The 17795-nt window shown below is 34.2% G+C and overlaps 1 protein-coding gene across 1 annotated transcript in view; it reads left to right on the forward strand.

The window, feature by feature from the left end:
• KIF20B (kinesin family member 20B) overlaps nt 1-17795 on the forward strand; it is a 73633-nt gene that overhangs the window by 13321 nt on the left and 42517 nt on the right. Inside the window, exons 9-19 of the mRNA XM_040486907.1 lie at nt 895-1035; nt 1878-1949; nt 2063-2209; nt 2887-3049; nt 3505-3795; nt 7169-7308; nt 8303-8441; nt 9317-9545; nt 10454-10506; nt 11864-11983; nt 15892-16045. Of these exons, the coding sequence (XP_040342841.1) occupies nt 895-1035; nt 1878-1949; nt 2063-2209; nt 2887-3049; nt 3505-3795; nt 7169-7308; nt 8303-8441; nt 9317-9545; nt 10454-10506; nt 11864-11983; nt 15892-16045 (1649 nt within the window). The remainder of the gene's footprint in view (nt 1-894; nt 1036-1877; nt 1950-2062; nt 2210-2886; nt 3050-3504; nt 3796-7168; nt 7309-8302; nt 8442-9316; nt 9546-10453; nt 10507-11863; nt 11984-15891; nt 16046-17795) is intronic.

Consider the following 17795-nt stretch of genomic DNA (forward strand, 5'->3'; position numbering starts at 1 on the left):
GGGAAAAGCTGTGTGTGTTTATGTTCACATTATTATGCTGCTTTGTAGCAGTGTGCAAACTGTGGAGCTTTCCACAGTGTGTTTTTCCAACTTTTTACAGTCACTACTCAAAGTAGGAAGTACTTACATATATTAACATTATGATCTAGTAGTTGCATGTGTATATATGTACACGTATATTTACAACTCAGAAGTTTCGTGAATTATATACTTATCCTTAGTACAAGGAACACACTTTGGTGTTTTCTGTATTCCACTTCATTTTAATAAAATGCTGGTTATGACTAAATTTGACTTGATGATTCACTAATGAATTGCAACCTGCAGTGTTTCACATCTAGGTAATTTTGTAGGGTTAATCCGTAGTGTGCTTTGTCTTTTGTCTTTTTTTTTTTTTTTCTGGATGTTTAATTCTAAGGAATCTCTTCTATTTTTAATTTTCCCTTTGACCTACTTTTGAAAAACTTTTGTCTGTGTTTTTGTAACTTAAATATTAGAAAGTAATTGTAACGCCTCCTCTTATATTTCACTTTTCTAGTGGAATATGGAATAGCTGAGTGGATTCCACATAAGGGGTGTTATTAAAAGATTTCATCATAGGGGCACCTGGGTGGCTCAGTTAAGCATCCGACTCTTGATTTCACCTCAGGTCATGGTCTCACACTTCATGAGATCAAGCCCCGTGTCGGGCCTGTGCTAATGACGTGGAGCCTGCTTGGGATTCTCTCTCTTCCTCTCTCTGCCCCTCCTCCACTCATACTCTCTGTCTCTCTCTCTCAAAATAAATAAACTTTTAAAAAACTTAAAAAAAAAAACTTCATTGTATGTCTTTGGGAAAAGAGGTTACAAATCTCTAAAGAGATTACATGGTACAACAAATGCTATGTTTTTATAAATTGATGTGTCCTCTTTATTTTTTAAAGATCTACAATGGATTCAAGTATCTGATTCCAAAGAAGCATATAGACTTTTAAAACTAGGAATAAAGCACCAGAGTGTTGCCTTCACAAAGCTGAACAATGCTTCTAGTAGAAGGTAAAGAAGAAACACTGTGGTGTGAGCTTGAAGTACCCAGGGTATTCTGTGCTATTGTAAATACAACTAATTTAAGATTGAACTGGGCAGTAGTCTCTCTGATATGTTAGATGAATTCATAGGCATAAAAAGTATTCTGTTAACTGAGGAGCACTAAAGCACAGAAGATTATCTGAACTATTTCTTGTTCTAACATAAAATTTACTAATTTACATAAAGTCGTTTAGGTATTTTTACTCTTTATGTGAATATCTAAGCTCTCTTTTAAGAGTTGCCTACAATATACATCTCAAGGTTAAGGAATGATGTTTTTGAGGGAAGGAATTGGGACTTGAGAGACAAAAGGAAATAAGTTTAAACAGTGAGATATTTAAAACAGGTTGTCTCTTAAGGGGGAAAGAGCCCTGTCTTCCATACTTAGTATGGCATGAAGATAGTATATGATCCAGGTAAGCCTGTATTTGGGCCAAATGTATGCTTTGCTTTAGGTAGAAGATTAGCAGTCTGTATACCATTTTAACTAATAATACGATCTTTGCAAAGTAAATTGAAATTTTATTGTAAATGATTCCACTAACAGAAGTGGAATGTTAAGAGAAGGAGAGGGTTCAGGGAATACGGGGCTGAATGAAAGATAAGATATATGATTTTAGGCAGTTAGGTATTTAGGTGACAATGGAACATGGGATTGGAATACCTGGCAACTGGTTGGAAAATGCAGTGCTGGAGGTATGGCTAGTATTAGGGTGTAAATAGATGTCAATTTGGATGCTGGTTTCACCAGATGGAATGCAGAAATTAAAAATGAAAGATAACATTTGATTTTTGTATATTTCTTTTAGTCACAGCATATTCACTATTAGAATATTACAGATTGAAGATTCTGAAATGCCTCGTGTAATGCGAGTCAGTGAGTAAGTTGAGCATTCTTTAACTCTTAATTATTTTGAATTGTTTCATTTTGAAGAAATGAACTTTTCATAGTTTTTTTTTTTTGTTGTTTTTTTGTTTTTTTTGGTTAATTCAGATTGTGTTTATGTGATCTTGCTGGTTCAGAAAGAAGCCTGAAGACACAGAATGAAGGGGAAAGGTTAAGAGAGACTGGGAACATCAATACTTCTTTATTGACTCTGGGAAAGTGTATCAATGTTTTGAAAAACAGTGAAAAGTCAAAGTAAGTGTTGCTGAAAGTGCTATTAGCATATTAAGTGTTATAATGTTTAAACTTTCAACTCCAGTTTTAGAAAGTTCTTTTTTGTTTTTAACTTGCTTCCTATGTGATGACTATATATGGATTACAATTGAAATACTTAGAATTCTTGGATTTAAAAAATGGAAGTAAAAAATATTGTTAGTTGATGCCAGTGACTCATCAAGTAAACAGTATTTTCCATAGCAAATATATGTCAACAGGCATTTTGGATAATCTTATGATCCTGGTTTAGCATCTAAAACCACTTTATTCTTACTAATGCCTTGTGTTCTAGATGTGATAAGATTTCTGCGTTAATTACACTTTAGGCTTAGTAAATTGTAATTAGCCTTCATTTTTAGTTAATGTGTTTCATGGCATATCTTGTATAATTGCTTTACCCTAGAAAATACAACCCAGTTCAATGTGATTTTCTTAACATTTTGCATACTGAGTTATTGTTAGTTTTCGTATTAGTAGTAATATTTAAAGAAAAGAACATAAATAAACAGAAAATGACTTTTATGGGCAGAACTAATCACTAACCTAGAGTTTAAGTCTGTGATAGCTAGATTAATTATTTCTTTGTAAATTTTATCAGCATTCTGACTTTATGAGATTTGTTTTAACTTATGGTTTTTTGAAAATTTTTTCCATAGGTTTCAACAGCATGTGCCTTTCCGGGAAAGTAAACTGACTCACTATTTTCAAAGTTTTTTTAATGGTAAAGGGAAAATATGCATGATTGTCAACATCAGCCAGTGTTATTTTGCCTATGATGAAACCCTCAATGTGTTGAAATTCTCAGCCATTGCACAAAAAGTAAATATATTCAAATTTCTGCAGGATTTATTAAGTTTCTTACCAGAATATGAACCATTTTTTCTTGGTGTAACTAACCCATTTTGTACTTATAACTGAAAACCTGGGAAATAATTGAAAATTAGAAATGTGAATATTTGATCAAGTAAGAGGGCATTAAAAAGATTGAAAGTTTCCCTTGCTAGTATTAGGATAACCTTAGTAATAAGAGTTCATAATACACACTCATTACAAATTACGAGTATTATTGTGAATTGTCCGTCTGCTCTGCCATCCATCTGGTTCACTTCATGGCTAATCAGGAAGCCCTTCTGCTAGGAGTCCTTCTTGTATGTTTGCATAGATAGGTCTTTTTTAAACACTAGAATTTTTATTTGACTCAAATTTATGGATTTCTTTTTTAGTTGACAGTTTTTCCTTTTCTGTTTTAAAAGTCACATTGGATATTTTTACAGGTTTGTGTTCCAGACGCTTTAAATTCTTCTCAAGAGAAACCATTTGGACCTGTCAAATCTTCTCAAGATGTATCCCTAGACATTAATAATTCAGTTAATAAAATACTAAATGTAAAAAGATCCACGATTTCATGGGAAAGTAGTCTAGAAGACCTGGTGGAAGATGAAGATTTAATTGAGGATCCAGAAAAAGGTGAAGAAAACCAAAGTGTGGAAAGTGAACGTACTGATGAAGATCTAAATAAGACTTTGGAGGAAGATAAGGCTTTCAGTAGCCATGAGGAGAAGAGGGTATGTATTAAGAACTCGTATTTCTAAGCTTGGCTTATTATTATTATGAAAGTTAGGGTTAACAATACCTACAACTCCCTCTCTTCCAGTTTTTTTCAGCAACATGCTACGTTTGTTATGTACCTCAGCTTTATATGTATATATATATATATGTGTATATATTTAATATTTTAATTTTTTAAACATTTATTTATTTTTGAGAGACAGAGCGGGGGCAGGGGAGGGATAGAGGGAGAGAGAGACTCAGAATCTGAAGCAGGCTCCAGGCTCTGAGCTGTCAGCACAGAGCCCGATGTGGGGCTTGAACTCCTGAACCATGAAATCATGACCTGAGCCGAAGCTGGATGCTTAACCAACTGAGCCACCCAGGCGCCCCTCAACTTTATGTCTTGAAAAAATTTAATGTACAGTAGGACTAGTACAATGAAAACCCATTTATACTTCACCTGAATTTGCTAGTTGTTAACATTTTACCATGTTTAATTCTCTGTGTGTATGTGAATGCACATTTTTTTTGCCAGTACCATTTGAAAACAAGATGTAGACATAATGGCACCTTACAACTAACTACTTCAGCATGTGTTTCCTAACAATGTAGACATATTCCTTATGATCACAACACCATTTTCATACCTAGGCAATTTAACATTGATATAATAATATAATCTATTATATTGTCCATATTGAGATTTATTCGGTGGTCCCAGTATATCCTTTATAGTCATTTTTTAAAAATTATTTTATTTTGAGAGAGCGAGAGTGCACATAGGCACCCATGCTGTGTGCATGAGCAATAGAGGGGCAGAGAGAAAGGGAGAGAGAGAATCCCAAGCAGGCTCTGGGCTGTCAGTGCAGAGCATGATGTGGGGCTCTACCTCTTGAACCATGAGATCATGACCTGAGCTAAAATTAAGTGTTGACACTTAACTGACTGAACCACCCAGGTGCCCAGCCATTATGTTTTTGAGCTTCAACTAAAGTTAACCATTGTTTTTGATTGGTATGTTTCTTTTAGTTATTTGTAATCTAACAGTGATATTCTTGAGAAGTTGAGGCTAGTTGTCTTGTACAGCACCTTCAATCTCAGTTTCTTTGATTGTTTCCTCATGATTCAGGTTTTACACTATACACAGCCTATTATTTAGGTCAAGTTGTAAATTTTCCATTGCATCCTATCAGGAGACACATGATGTCTGAATCCCCCATTCTTGGTGATGCTAAGTTTTGCTCATTTGGTTAAGGTATTGTGTTTCAGATCTCTTTATATTTTCAAAGTATCATCTGCGGGATGATAGTTTGAGACCATGTGAGTATCTTCTTCCTTAGTATCCTTTCACTCAGTGATTTTAGCATAATCTACCAAACTTACTTTGCACTCAGGTAAAAGCACTCAAAGTGTCTGCCTAGTACCAGTTATTCTATTTCTTCAAAAACAGGATGGTTGGTTGTCTTACATGTATGGTAAATGCATAAAATTGAACAGTGGTATTTTTTAATAATGTTTTTTAAATGTTTATTTCTGAGAGAGAGAGAGAGAGAGAGAGACGAGTGGGGGAGATGCAGAGAGAAGCAGGCTCCAGGCTTTGAGCTGTCACCATAGTGTCCCACGCGGGGCTCAGACTCACAAGGTGTGAGATTATGACCTGAGCTGAAGTCAGACACTTAACTGAGGATGCTCCTTTATTTTTTAATGTTTATTTATTTTTGAGAGAGACAGAGACAGACAGGGAATAGGGGTGGGGCAGAGAGAGGGAGACACAGAATCTGAAACAGGCTTCAGGCTCTGAGCTGTCAGTACAGAGCCCAATGCGGGGCTCGAACTCCGGAATGGTGAGATCATGACCTAGGCCGAAGCCGGACACTGAACCCACTGAGCCACCCAGGTGCCCCACGTCTGACTCTTGATTTTGGCTCAGGTCATGATCTACTGGTTCATGAGATCTCTCTCTCTCAAAATAAATAAATGAACATTAAAAAAAAAAATTAACAGTGGGAAAATGTAGTCATTTGAAATTATAAAAGTATTATTTAATCATGATGGAATCTGGAAAAAGAAAAGGAAACTAAATATAAAGATCTCTCTATATACCACTCATGTTAATTGATTTTTACTATACATTACCCTTTTGTTTTTTAATTGTTTATTATTTTGAGAGAGAGAGAGAGGGAAAGTGTGAGCAGGAGAGGGGGAGAGAGAGGGGGACAGGGAATCTAAAGTGGGCTCTGTGCTGACAGCAGAGAACCCGATGTCAGGCTTGAACTCATGAACAGTGAGATTGTGACCTGAGCCAAAATTGGACACTTAACTGACTGAGCCACCCAGACGCCCCTATCCATTATTCTTTTGTATCCTGACTTTTTTGCACATAAAAAAAAAATGGTACAAAGTATGCATTAATATGTCATTGTTCATTACAGTAGGTTGCTGTATGATTGTACCATAATTGAACCAATCTTTTTTGTTTGACTGTTGAGTTGGGTTTCACTTTTCCTTTGATTAAGTACAATCACTATCTTAAAACAATAACACTGATAACCATTTTCACAGCCAGAACACTGGGTCCTGGTATAGAAGTATTTCTTCGGTGTAGGTTCTTAGAACCAGGATTTCAAAGTTAGGATATTTATGGAAATATTTTCAATATCAAATTGAGACATTGAAAGATCTGTAGTTTTGAGAGAGTTTATTGGGTAAATTTGTTGTTGAGAAAGTTTAAGTAGAAATCTTAAAAGACTATCAGGCTGTTATGCTATAATATTTTATTACAGATCTATACTGGCCATGTCAAGTGTTAATTGCCTTATTTATTCATTGTCCATATTACATATTATGCTTTTTCCAGGGTTTTGGAGTTGTTGCTCACCAAATAAGTTTATGAAACATCTCTTTTTTCCATTTTGGAATGTGTTTGGGATTCTCAGTAACTACTCTGTGTGACACTTAGGCTTTAGATCTTGACTAAGTTAAAATCCAGCCTTTACCACTTTCCACAAACCTGGTCCTTACCTTCCCCACCTACAAAGTGTGGATGCTGCTACCACGCTCACAGAAGGTTATGTGGATTGAAAGGCATCGAATATGAAGTCCCCAGAGTAGTTCCTGGTGGATAATGGATCTTCAGATTTTTTGTCCTTTTTTTTCTTAGTGTAGCCATACAGTGAGACATCTGAGTTACTGTAAGTGTATTTTTAAAATGTAGAGAGGCTTTTCAGATTACTGAGTCTCTGCACATATGTAATTTTCAGTGAGAATATTATCATTATTAAAAGGATGCATAATTATAGTCAACTAAAGAGTTATTTTTGAATACTTGGACAGTAATATTTCCCTTGGGATATATTTGTTCTTAGGATGTTAATGTTTATGTTTTAGAAACTGTTGGATTTAATAGAAGACTTGAAAAAAAAACTGATAACTGAAAGAAAGGAAAAGTTAACATTGGAATTTAAAATTCGTGATGAAGTTACACAGGAGTTTACTCAGTATTTAGCTCAGCGGGAAGCTGATTTTAAGTAAGTTACTTATTTCATGTCCTAGTAAAAATTGAGAATTTTATTTGTACAGAATTTTTTATTTACTTTTTTTATATTAAGTGGCTTCTGAATTCTGACCTCTTCTTTCAGCCTTGAGAGTAGCTGTTGCTAATCTTGACAGTGGTTCTGAATTGTACATGAATGATTTAAATTCTGCTTTTAATTTATAATAAATTTAATCTTAGAAATTTAGTTCTTATTTTATTTACTTTTTTATCATGATAAGTGTACTTATTTTTTTTAACTTTTTTTTATTGTTTATTTTTGAGAGAGAGAGAGAGAGAGCGAGGGAGGGGCAGAGAGAGAGAGAGGGAGACACAGAATCTAAAGCAGGCTCCAGGCTCTGAGCTGTCAGCACAGAACCCGATGCAGGGCTTGAACTCACAGACTGTGAGATCATGACCTGAGCTGAAGTCGGATGCTTAACCGACTGAGCCACCCAGGTGCCCTGATAAATGTACTTATTAATCCCCATCATCTGTTTGACCCATGCCCCCTTCCACCTCCCCTCTGGTAGCCATCAGTTCTGTATAGTTAAGAATTTGTTTCTTGGTTTGTCTCTCTTTTTTCTTTTTCCTTTGCTCGTTTGTTTTGTTTCTTAAATTCCACATATGAGTAAGATCATATGGTATTTGTGTTTCTCTGACTTATTTAGCTTAGCGTTATACCCTTTAGCTCCATTTGTGTTGTTGTATATGGCAAGATTTCATTCTTTTTTATGGCTGAATAATATTCCATTGTTTATATGTGTGTGTGTGTGTGTGTGTGTGTGTGTGTGTGTGTGTGTGTATACACACCACATCTTTATCCATTTATCTATCAATGGACACTTGGGCTACTTCCATAGTTTGGCTATTATAAATAATGCTGCAGTAAACATAGGGGTGCATGTATCCTTAATCTTACAAATTCAAAACAAAAACACAAAGTTGTGCTTTTATGTTTCCTAATGGGATTAATTTGTGTTATGAAGGGAAACTCTCCTTCAGGAACGAGAGATACTTGAGGAAAATGCTGAATGTCGTTTGGCTATCTTCAAGGATTTGGTTGGTAAATGTGACACTCAAGAAGAACCAGAGAATGAAGATTGTGTCATGAAAGTTGAAAACAAAGTATGTTAACTGAAATATGAAGTCCAGTGAGGTGTTTGATCTGTGTGTAGTGTACCACATCAGTGATGAGAAACACTAATATACTTTAGAATTAAAATACTTACTATGTAGCTTTATTATAATTAAGCATGCTTTGTTAGTAATGGAAGCACAATTAGTTAAATATAGCTATTAGACTAGAGAGAAATTATGTGTCATGTTTATATCTCCTTTTGTGTTGCTTTTTAGATGTATTGATTGTAGGTAGATTCCTTTTAGCCTCACTTGTATCCATTTTAAATAATTTTGCTCTGATTAAAGCAAAATCATTTATATGTAAACAGGATTGCTCTTGTTGGCTGATTGACCATTCCCTGCCCTTGAGGAAACATACCCTTCTTCTGCTTCCACTGAAATTGATGTCTTTTGGGGGTTGTTTGATTTTTTTTTTTTTTTTTTTTTTTAATAACTCAGTTTAGGGGCCTGGGATGGTGATGTCCTGGCTCTTGCTGTCAAATCATGTTTATGTATCCTAGACATGGGTCTGAGTTGTGATGATGGAGGTTTGTTTCCTTAGCTGTCCCACCAAAGCCCTTATGAGACATTATATAACAAAGTATACCTGAACTGACAGTCATAATTGTTCTAGAAGGATTTCTCACAACTTATGACATTTTTTTTATGGGAAACTGTGTCTCATGTTCCATAAAATAGTCATGAGTAATGGAACACAGCTTTTTAATAATTAGAGATATTTTGATACAATTTATTGAAAAAAATTCTAAATTGTGAATTTTTTTGCTATGTGTTCTTAAAACTGTCGAAATTAGATAGTGCCACATTGCAAGAGTGAAAGCCACTGTTAACATTAGGCATGTGGTTTTTGCTGTTTTTAGGAAGCACATAATTATGTAGGAATTGAAGATATTATTGATTCCCTTCAAGATGATGTCACTGATATTAAGAAACAGGCTGAAATTGCTCACTTATATATTGCATCTCTTGCTGACCCCCAGGAAGCTATTGCTTGTTTAGAAATAAAGTTTAATCAAGTTAAAGCTGATTTAGCTAAAACCAAAGAAGAATTAATCAAAATCCAGGAAGAGTTAAAAAAGAAAGAAAATGGTAAGTAGATGTATTTTATCCATATTTAGATGTTACAAATGCATAAAAAACATAGTCGGTGAGTAAAACAGATGCTTATTTATGTATTTACTGTACTGACTAGAAAATTCTTTGATCTAGGCATCATTTAATATTTTAACATTTTAATGGCTTTGTACTAATTTACTATTAAAAATTTTTTTTGCCTTCATTTACTTTTAGGCTAATGTTAATAGAAAGTAGAAAGTGGACCCCTCAAAACCAACAAGAACAACAAACACCAAATGAAGCATTAGTTTTATCAGCAAATAAAGAAATCTTAGGAAATTGTAAAGCTGTGAATTTTGTTCTGTATTTTTTATGTTCTGTCATAGTGTGGTAGATTCTGCTCTGGGCTTGTAAGTTTGGGATAGAGTAACTCCTATGGAGTGATTTTAAGTTTGTTACATTGGTGCTCCATTCCAGCTCAGACACACACACACACACACACACACTCAATGTCTTGTCATATCTGGTTTTTAAAAGTGCTGGAGGACATGTTCTGCCCTTTTCTGTGTGAAACAAGATGGGTAGAAAATATCATATAAGTGGTGCCTTTACATTATGAATGTATTTCATACATTACATTATGAAAATAGAAAAGCTTCTATTTTCATCTCTGAAATTACACCAGAAATTTTTCACTATTTAACATAGGTCATTCGTTTTTACCTTGGATTGGATTTTGAAAGTGGCTTTTACAGAAACCTTGCCCTCTGGTGGTAGAATTAGTAACTGAGTCCTGGGTGCTTCTAGTGGCTGTGAAAATCATTTTTCCTGACTGTAACACTAGTGTTAGGTCAACTATAGAAGCTTATGTGTCAATGATTATACAGTAATATATTTTTTAGATGCTTATATATTTGTTTTCAATATTCTTATTTTTTCAGAATCAGAAATTAACATGAATTCATTGGTTCAAGAGCTTGAGAAATCTAATAAGGTAATACTTCAAGTTTTATTTTGTCTTGATAAGGAACTTAATAATTAAGCAATTGAAGGAGCATGAATTATGACAAGGTACATTTATTTTAAAGATAATTAAAAAATAAATGAATGTGATTAAAAAAATTGAAAATTATAAGTGCTTTCACTCTCAGGCCTTTTTTTAGTGATAGCAACTAGAAAGTTTCTTCAGTCTTTCCAGAAGATATTTATTTATATATAGAAAACACATACACACATCTTTTGAAAAGTTTACACAAATGGGATTAATTAGTTTTGTGTCTTGTTTTCTTCCATCAAAAGGTGTCTTGGAGATCATGCTGATGTAATTGTACGTCAGCACATAAAGATCTGTGTTATTCTTTCGGTGGGTGCATAGTGTTAGTTGGATGCATTTAAATGGTGTTTATTTCACCTAAAATTACTGTTGTAAAATATGAGATATGGCCTGATCAGTGTGCAGCATTGAATTCTGAAGATCTTCGGCACCTTGTATCTTTAGATCAGATAATCATTCCAAGTGGTTGTAGATGGATTTGACATTGATAGGTCTAAATATGAAATTACAAGCATACATGCACATGTAGTGAACTTAGAGCTCTAAACTTGCTATTTTTCCTGACCTTCTCTGGCATGGGTCTTATATCAATTTATATTTATCCTTCTAAAGAGCTAAATATTTTAAGATATGATTAGACATAAATAAGATCTTTGGTATCTAATATCCAGTATTTGAAGAAATAACCAAAATAATGTACTTAGCAGAAGACACTACAGCTAGTGTTTGGATGATTCCTAATCTTTTCCTTTATTTTTTCTAGTTATAAAAATAGTAGATCCTAGTTGTGAAAATTCAGTTATATGTAAAATAGAAAATAAATCCCCCATAATCTTTGTCCTAAATAAAAATGGGAAAACCAAGTTGGTTGGTATCTTTTTTAGACTTTTACTTTATATGTATTTATTTGTATAGAACATTACTGTGTATTCTTTTAAGTGCTTTACATCTCAGAACAACTTTGTGATGTAGATACTGTTATTTTTTATTTGTACAGAGACATAAAATAGCTTGCCAGGATCATACAACTAGAAGGTGGAGAAGCTAGGGTTCAGACTCAGATGGTCTGATTCCAGATTCCTCTTACTCAATTCATTAAATTGCTTTTCTTTTTTTTTTTTTAATGTAAATATATATAATTTTTAAACAAAAATAAGGTCATACTATGCATGGTGTGTTGCTACTGGTATTTTTACTTCGTTTTAAATTTGAAGGAATTCTAAAATTATATCCTATTTGCATTTTATCTATCCTAGAATATATTTACTAAACATTGCTGTTTTTCTTCTCTTTAAAGACAATACTTATGCAGAATCAAAAAATTCAAGAGTTGGGAGATATGATTGCTCAAAAAGAGGATACAATCAATAAATTTCAAAACCTAAAATTTCATACGGATAACACGTTTATAAGCAGTGTAAGAATTTAACTTTGTTTGTCTGCCTTACAAATTACATTAAAAAGTCTATGTTTTGGTTCAAAATAAAATAATTTAAAATAGCTCATATAGCTAAAAATAATTTACTAAGAATGTCGAATTGTTTATTTGGGTGTTGAAATTCAGTTTACTCTTGTGCAAATCTGAATTTTTGAGTAACTTGCAGGAGAACATTTGACCTCTTTGAACATAATATCCCACAGACTATGCTGGCAGTACTTTACATGTATGAGAGAGAAGAACACATAGCCCCTTGGAAGGGGAGCTCTGGGGCAAAAGGAACTTCATGTGCTTAGATATCTTCAGATCATAAAGACTTCCATCACTGTATCTATATTTCTGTATCTCTATATAGAACTTTAAATGAACTTCAATGGTGGAAGCTGCCTGGGTGGCTCAGTCGGTTAAGCAACTCACTCTTGATTTCCATTCAGGTCACAATCTCATGGTTCATGAGTTGGAGCCCCATGCCTACCTCTATGCTGACAGTGTGGAGCCTCCTTGGGATTCTGTCTCTCCCCTGAACCCACGCATGCATTCATACTCTTTCTCCAAAATGAATAAATGAACATTTTAAAAAAATGAAAATCATTGAAATTAGGTTTTTTTTGTTAGAGGCTTTTTTTTTTTATTATATGCATTTTTGCTAATGTTCGTATGCTTAATAATAGCAAGGATATTTTCTTTAAAAAAATTACATCATGTATTGTGTGCCATACAAAGCCTTTAAGGGTTTGATACATACAAACTTAGGTAATTTCATGTTTAGTTAGTTTAGGATAATCAGCATGCCTTTTAATCCTTTGTTTAAAAAATGATTTTTGGTTTTATGTTTTTTATTGTAAACTCCTTTAGATTATTTTTTGAATTAAAAAAGTCAGAACATATAGACATAACATAATAGGCTGAGTAAACTAATAGCCAAACCTCTCTGCTTTGTTTGGAGGTGCTTTTGTAGGTCTTTTTCTCTGACCAGATGAGTCAGGGTTGGTGTCTTGTAAAAAGTGACTGTTGACTGTCCTTTGTATGTTTACAGTCAAGGTCCATTACCCACCAATATTCTCTGAATCATCTCAACATTAGGTGGGCTTTTGATACTGCATAGGTATATAAGAAGAGTAGCTTACCTTCTGTCTAATCTCTGGTAGCAGGCCTGTCTTTTGTTATTTATTAGATGCATTATTCAGGCTATCTGACTTTTTTTGTACCTGAACTGGGAAAGACACCCTTGTAATAAGGAGGACAGAAAGGATAAGAAGCATAAAACGGCTTATTTTAGTCAAGAAACACTTGTGAGTGTCTACTGGATGCCAGGTACCTTGTTAGATTTTGAGACTTATATAGGTTAATAAAAACTAGTCCCCTTAATGACTCCTCAGTAAGAGAGAAACCATATAAACATAATTACAATGAAATGTGCAGTGTAGTCACTATATGCAAGAAGCTGAGACTAGGTAGAGGTTTAGGGAATACTTTCTGGAGGTTAAAATGATTTAGTTGAGCCATAAAGGGTGACTAAAATTCAGCCAGTTGAAAGTAGGGGGAGGGGACAGTTTGTAGCTGTGATAGACAAGAAAATAGGCTGGCCTTTCAGGTTTAGGAATCAATGTACAAAGTCATGGAAGTGAGAAGTCTTTCAGTCACTGTAGGAAAGCACAAGCATTTATTCAAGAAGAAAGTTTAAAAGCAAGGAGAGGTGAGAAATGAATCTGGGAGTGGTGGGTTTGGGTAAGATGATGGAAGTCCTTAAATACTGCACTAAAGAGTTTGGATTTTATTTTATGGGCAGTGAGGAGTCGTTAATTTTAAGGAGAGGAGTAGCAAAGTTGATTTTTTATTTTGAGTGATGTATTTGGAAACTTGTAGGATGGGATTGGGATGGAGTTAGACTGGAGGCAGAGAGACCAGAGAAGCATCTTGGAAGAGTCAGGTGATGGTTGATGAGAATTTTGATGAAGGGTCATTGGAAAGTGGTGATAGAGATTAAGAAGAGAAAATTGACTTGTGAAATAAGGGGAGGTAAGACTTTTTGGGACTTGGGGCTTGACTTTTTACAGTAACTGAATTGCTGGGCCTCCAGACTCTCTCAGCACCTTTGTTTGGTTAGTCACCACATGCTTTTGCTCTAATCACTTCATTTGCATTTTAAGTCTTATTTGGTTTGGTGAAGGAAAATACAAAAAAGAAAAAAAAGCCAGAGACAGATCACACTGACGACTACCACTTCGAAGAGAATTATTAGAAATTTAAGGTAGAATTATATTTATTTCTGTAGTATGTTTGTTTGTATACCACAGTGTGTCAGTAATGTTTAAGTAATAGTGAGAGAGCACTATAAAATAAGCCATATTCCTAATTTAATAGCCCTTGCCTGTAAATAAACTTTTTAGATGGGTTCTAGATTGTGTTATCAACCAAGTTAAAACAGTGTGCAGTATTGTTCACATAAATATGTAAGCAAATGCAAAGTAATTTGGGACTTAGCCTGGATGTGCTGTTAAACTGTTAATCTAGGGTCACTGTTCCAAAGCTTGTCTTGAAAGCAGACTCTTCTGAAAGATAAAAAAGTTTGTCTTGAATGTCGGTTCTTGATCATCCTTCCATCCAAAAGCATACTCTAGGGGCAGAAAAGACTCTTTTCAGTAAATGAGTTGTGGAGGATAGATTTTTTTTTTTTTTTTTTTTTTGGTGAAGTTGTATCCTTTGAAGGAGGAAAAAAATGATCATACCATTTTGATAGGTCTAACAGTGAGGAAGGAGCCAACTTGATCCTGTTATGGAGTGTTTGAATGAAAACTCTCAGGCTCTGTCAGCCGTGTGATCTGTCTATTCCAGGATTTTGTTATTTCTCAGTGACACCAGGGGACTAATTGTGAAAACGCGTGGAGGTTTTTCGTCATGACATCCTCCTCTGTTTAGGGATAGCTAAAAAAAACTTCTAAAAAAAACCCTCATTACTTTGTAATTTAAAAAAGGCATCTCATTTATATCTTCTGAATAAAATGTTTTATTTTATGGTATAAAATGGCATTTTGTTTTTTTCATACACTTTTTTTCCCCCCAACATGGATTGCTACCAGCATGTAGGGATTTAAGTAATCTTTGCATTAAAAAAAAAAAAAAAGTCCCTGCCTTTACCATACTTTTGATTACTTTATACACCTAACTACTGAGTTTCATCCTTCCTCTTTCTGGAGAACAGTATATTCTATCTTTGTTTTCTGCTAACCTTTTAGGGAGGCATAGTATTTGTGTTAAAAAATAAAAATCTAAGTGATTTTTATTGTTTAGATAAACCGGGGGCTCAGTTTTAAAGCTGTATGTGGACTGTATATCTTTATACATAGGCTTAGAAGCTAAGGCCTAAACTATTTTTCTGGGAGTTGTTAAAGATAAGAAGGTGCTGCTTATCTCTGAGAGGCTTTGATTACAAAACAAAACTTGCAGAGTTTCTAGAGGGGGACCTCAAGATTTTAAGTTTAGCCATCTGTAAGAAACAGTTTTGTGGTAGTATTTTTGTATTTTTCTTTTCGAAGCACATTTGGAATGTGACTTAAAGGTAAGTGTTTTAGGGTTCTCCATTTATCCCCATGCAGGTCTAAACCCACTAATGATGAATTTGATTTTCGGTATCAGGGTGAAACTACATGCTTAACTGACTTTAAGATAAGTATTTTTGTTTTCCTTAGAGAGTGTACAAGTTAGTTAATATTACTCATTTGCCAGAGCCGTCAGTTATTTTAGGGTGAGGTTTAAGAAATAAATTAGAAAATGTTTCTACTGATTTGAAAATAAAATTTTTATGATACACCACTGAAACATTTATATAGCTTTTACATGTATTGTAGCTTTCTGTATGTGAACTAATCTTAATTATTTTATTTTAGGACCAGGCTGGTACCTCTTCTTTAATAACAAGCAATACATTGGCTTATAGTGAAACAGTTCAGGTGCTTGAGGATGACAAAACCAAAACCGATTTGGGAAGAAAAAGACAAAATGAAAATGAACTTCAACCAGAAGAACCGCCAGCAAAGAAAGGTACTACTTTATTTGTCAGCAGGAGGGCTTTCAGAAAGTTAATTCCTAAACCAGTAATGGACAGAGTTGCAAATAGGAAATTTACTTATCTAAGGAAAAAACCTGAGGAAATGTAAATGTCACTGATTTTTATGCTAACATTATAAACTGCCTGGAGGATGGGTGTGCGTATTTACAGCTGTCTTTTATTTTAATAAAATAATTTTAGATACTGTGTTTTTATCACTCTTTTGCATGCCTATGATTCTTTTTACTTCTGTGCTTAATGGTAGTCTTCTTTAATAAATAAATACGGTATCTTTTCATGCCCAAATCTCTCCACACTGTTTTCTCCCTTTGTATTCTTTATTCCTTCTATAAAAGGACATTTGACAGTAAGACTTCGAGCTGAACAGTACCAAAGACAAATGTGCTTGAGTTATTGCATTTACTGTAGAATTACTAAAAAGTGGGTGCGTGCTTACTGTATAATGTATGTCTCTTTATGTGGAAGAATATATCAACTTTTATGTTCTCTCTAAGAAAATCATTGTTTTTTTTTGGAAAACTTTTGTAGTATGATACAGGGCGTAAGGGCTTTCTACGAAAGGTTTATAAACTTTAGCAACCTGCCTAGCTGTTTCACCTTGAGAAAAGGGGTAAGTTAAGTCTTAACTTTGGTCATTAGCAAAATAAAATAAGTACTACCTGCCTCCTGAGGTTTTCAAAGATGAAGGCAGTGGGTAGTATACCAACATGATAAACCTTATAGAACCTCAGTGAAATGAATGTTTACAAAAGTAAATGCCTTAGAGGATAATATAGCATTAGATATATGGTTTATAGGATGTGTGGTGCTCATGTGAGCTAATAGATCAAGACATAATAAACATATGCCTTCTGTTATGCATTGAAGGAGGGATGCCTTTGCTGTGATTTTCCATAGCACACTGTTCCTCTCCCTCTTTTGCTTTGGTCTGTGCCATAGAGTAGCTGAGAACGTAGGATCAGTAGGTCACTAGGAAGTGGAAGTGGCCGGGAGCAAGTAATACACACAGTGGGACTAATCCTAAAGGTAACCTTTTCATGAAGAGTATTTAAGAACTGTAGTTGTTAGGCATAAATAATTTTGATATGGGTAGATTTAAGTAAGTTTATGTAATACAACAAAATATTTTTTTCTCCTTAAATTCACAACCACTTGGCCATTTCTCAATTTTTTATGTTATTAGAGACTACAAGGAATATATATATGTAAGATACCCTATGAAAATCATAGTTATAACCACCATCTTTCCCCTTTAACTTCTACTAAAATCTCTGAAATAAAATATGTGAGTCCTGTAACCACTAGGATAGGATCAGGGGGTTGATAGTGTTTCATAGATGCATGTTTTCTCTTTTTAAAAAGGAATGCAAAGCAATTTTCCTATGAAAGTGAACTTGCTTGTCTGAGGTCACTGTATCTGTACTTTGGGAAAGCTGGTAACCATGTAAACAGTCTAAGAAATAAGCCTTCAGGTAGCAATAAAGGAGGCAAACTAGAGACATGATACAGTCTGCTTACTTGCAATTGTTCAATCAAAACTGTACCTGTTATAACAAAATACAGTAAGCAGTATACGTATAAGTTGAGTATAGTGTAAATACTGAATTAAAGTGTTAACTGCATTCTTATTGTTTATGTGTAGTTTTTATAAGTTAACAATAGATACTGAAGAGTTTTTCCCATCTCTGTTGCTTGACTAATACTTTAATTTCTCCCTGACAA

This window comes from Herpailurus yagouaroundi, unplaced genomic scaffold, assembly GCF_014898765.1.
Source record: "Herpailurus yagouaroundi ecotype Mexico unplaced genomic scaffold, PumYag 163, whole genome shotgun sequence".
Taxonomy (NCBI): domain Eukaryota; kingdom Metazoa; phylum Chordata; class Mammalia; order Carnivora; family Felidae; genus Herpailurus; species Herpailurus yagouaroundi.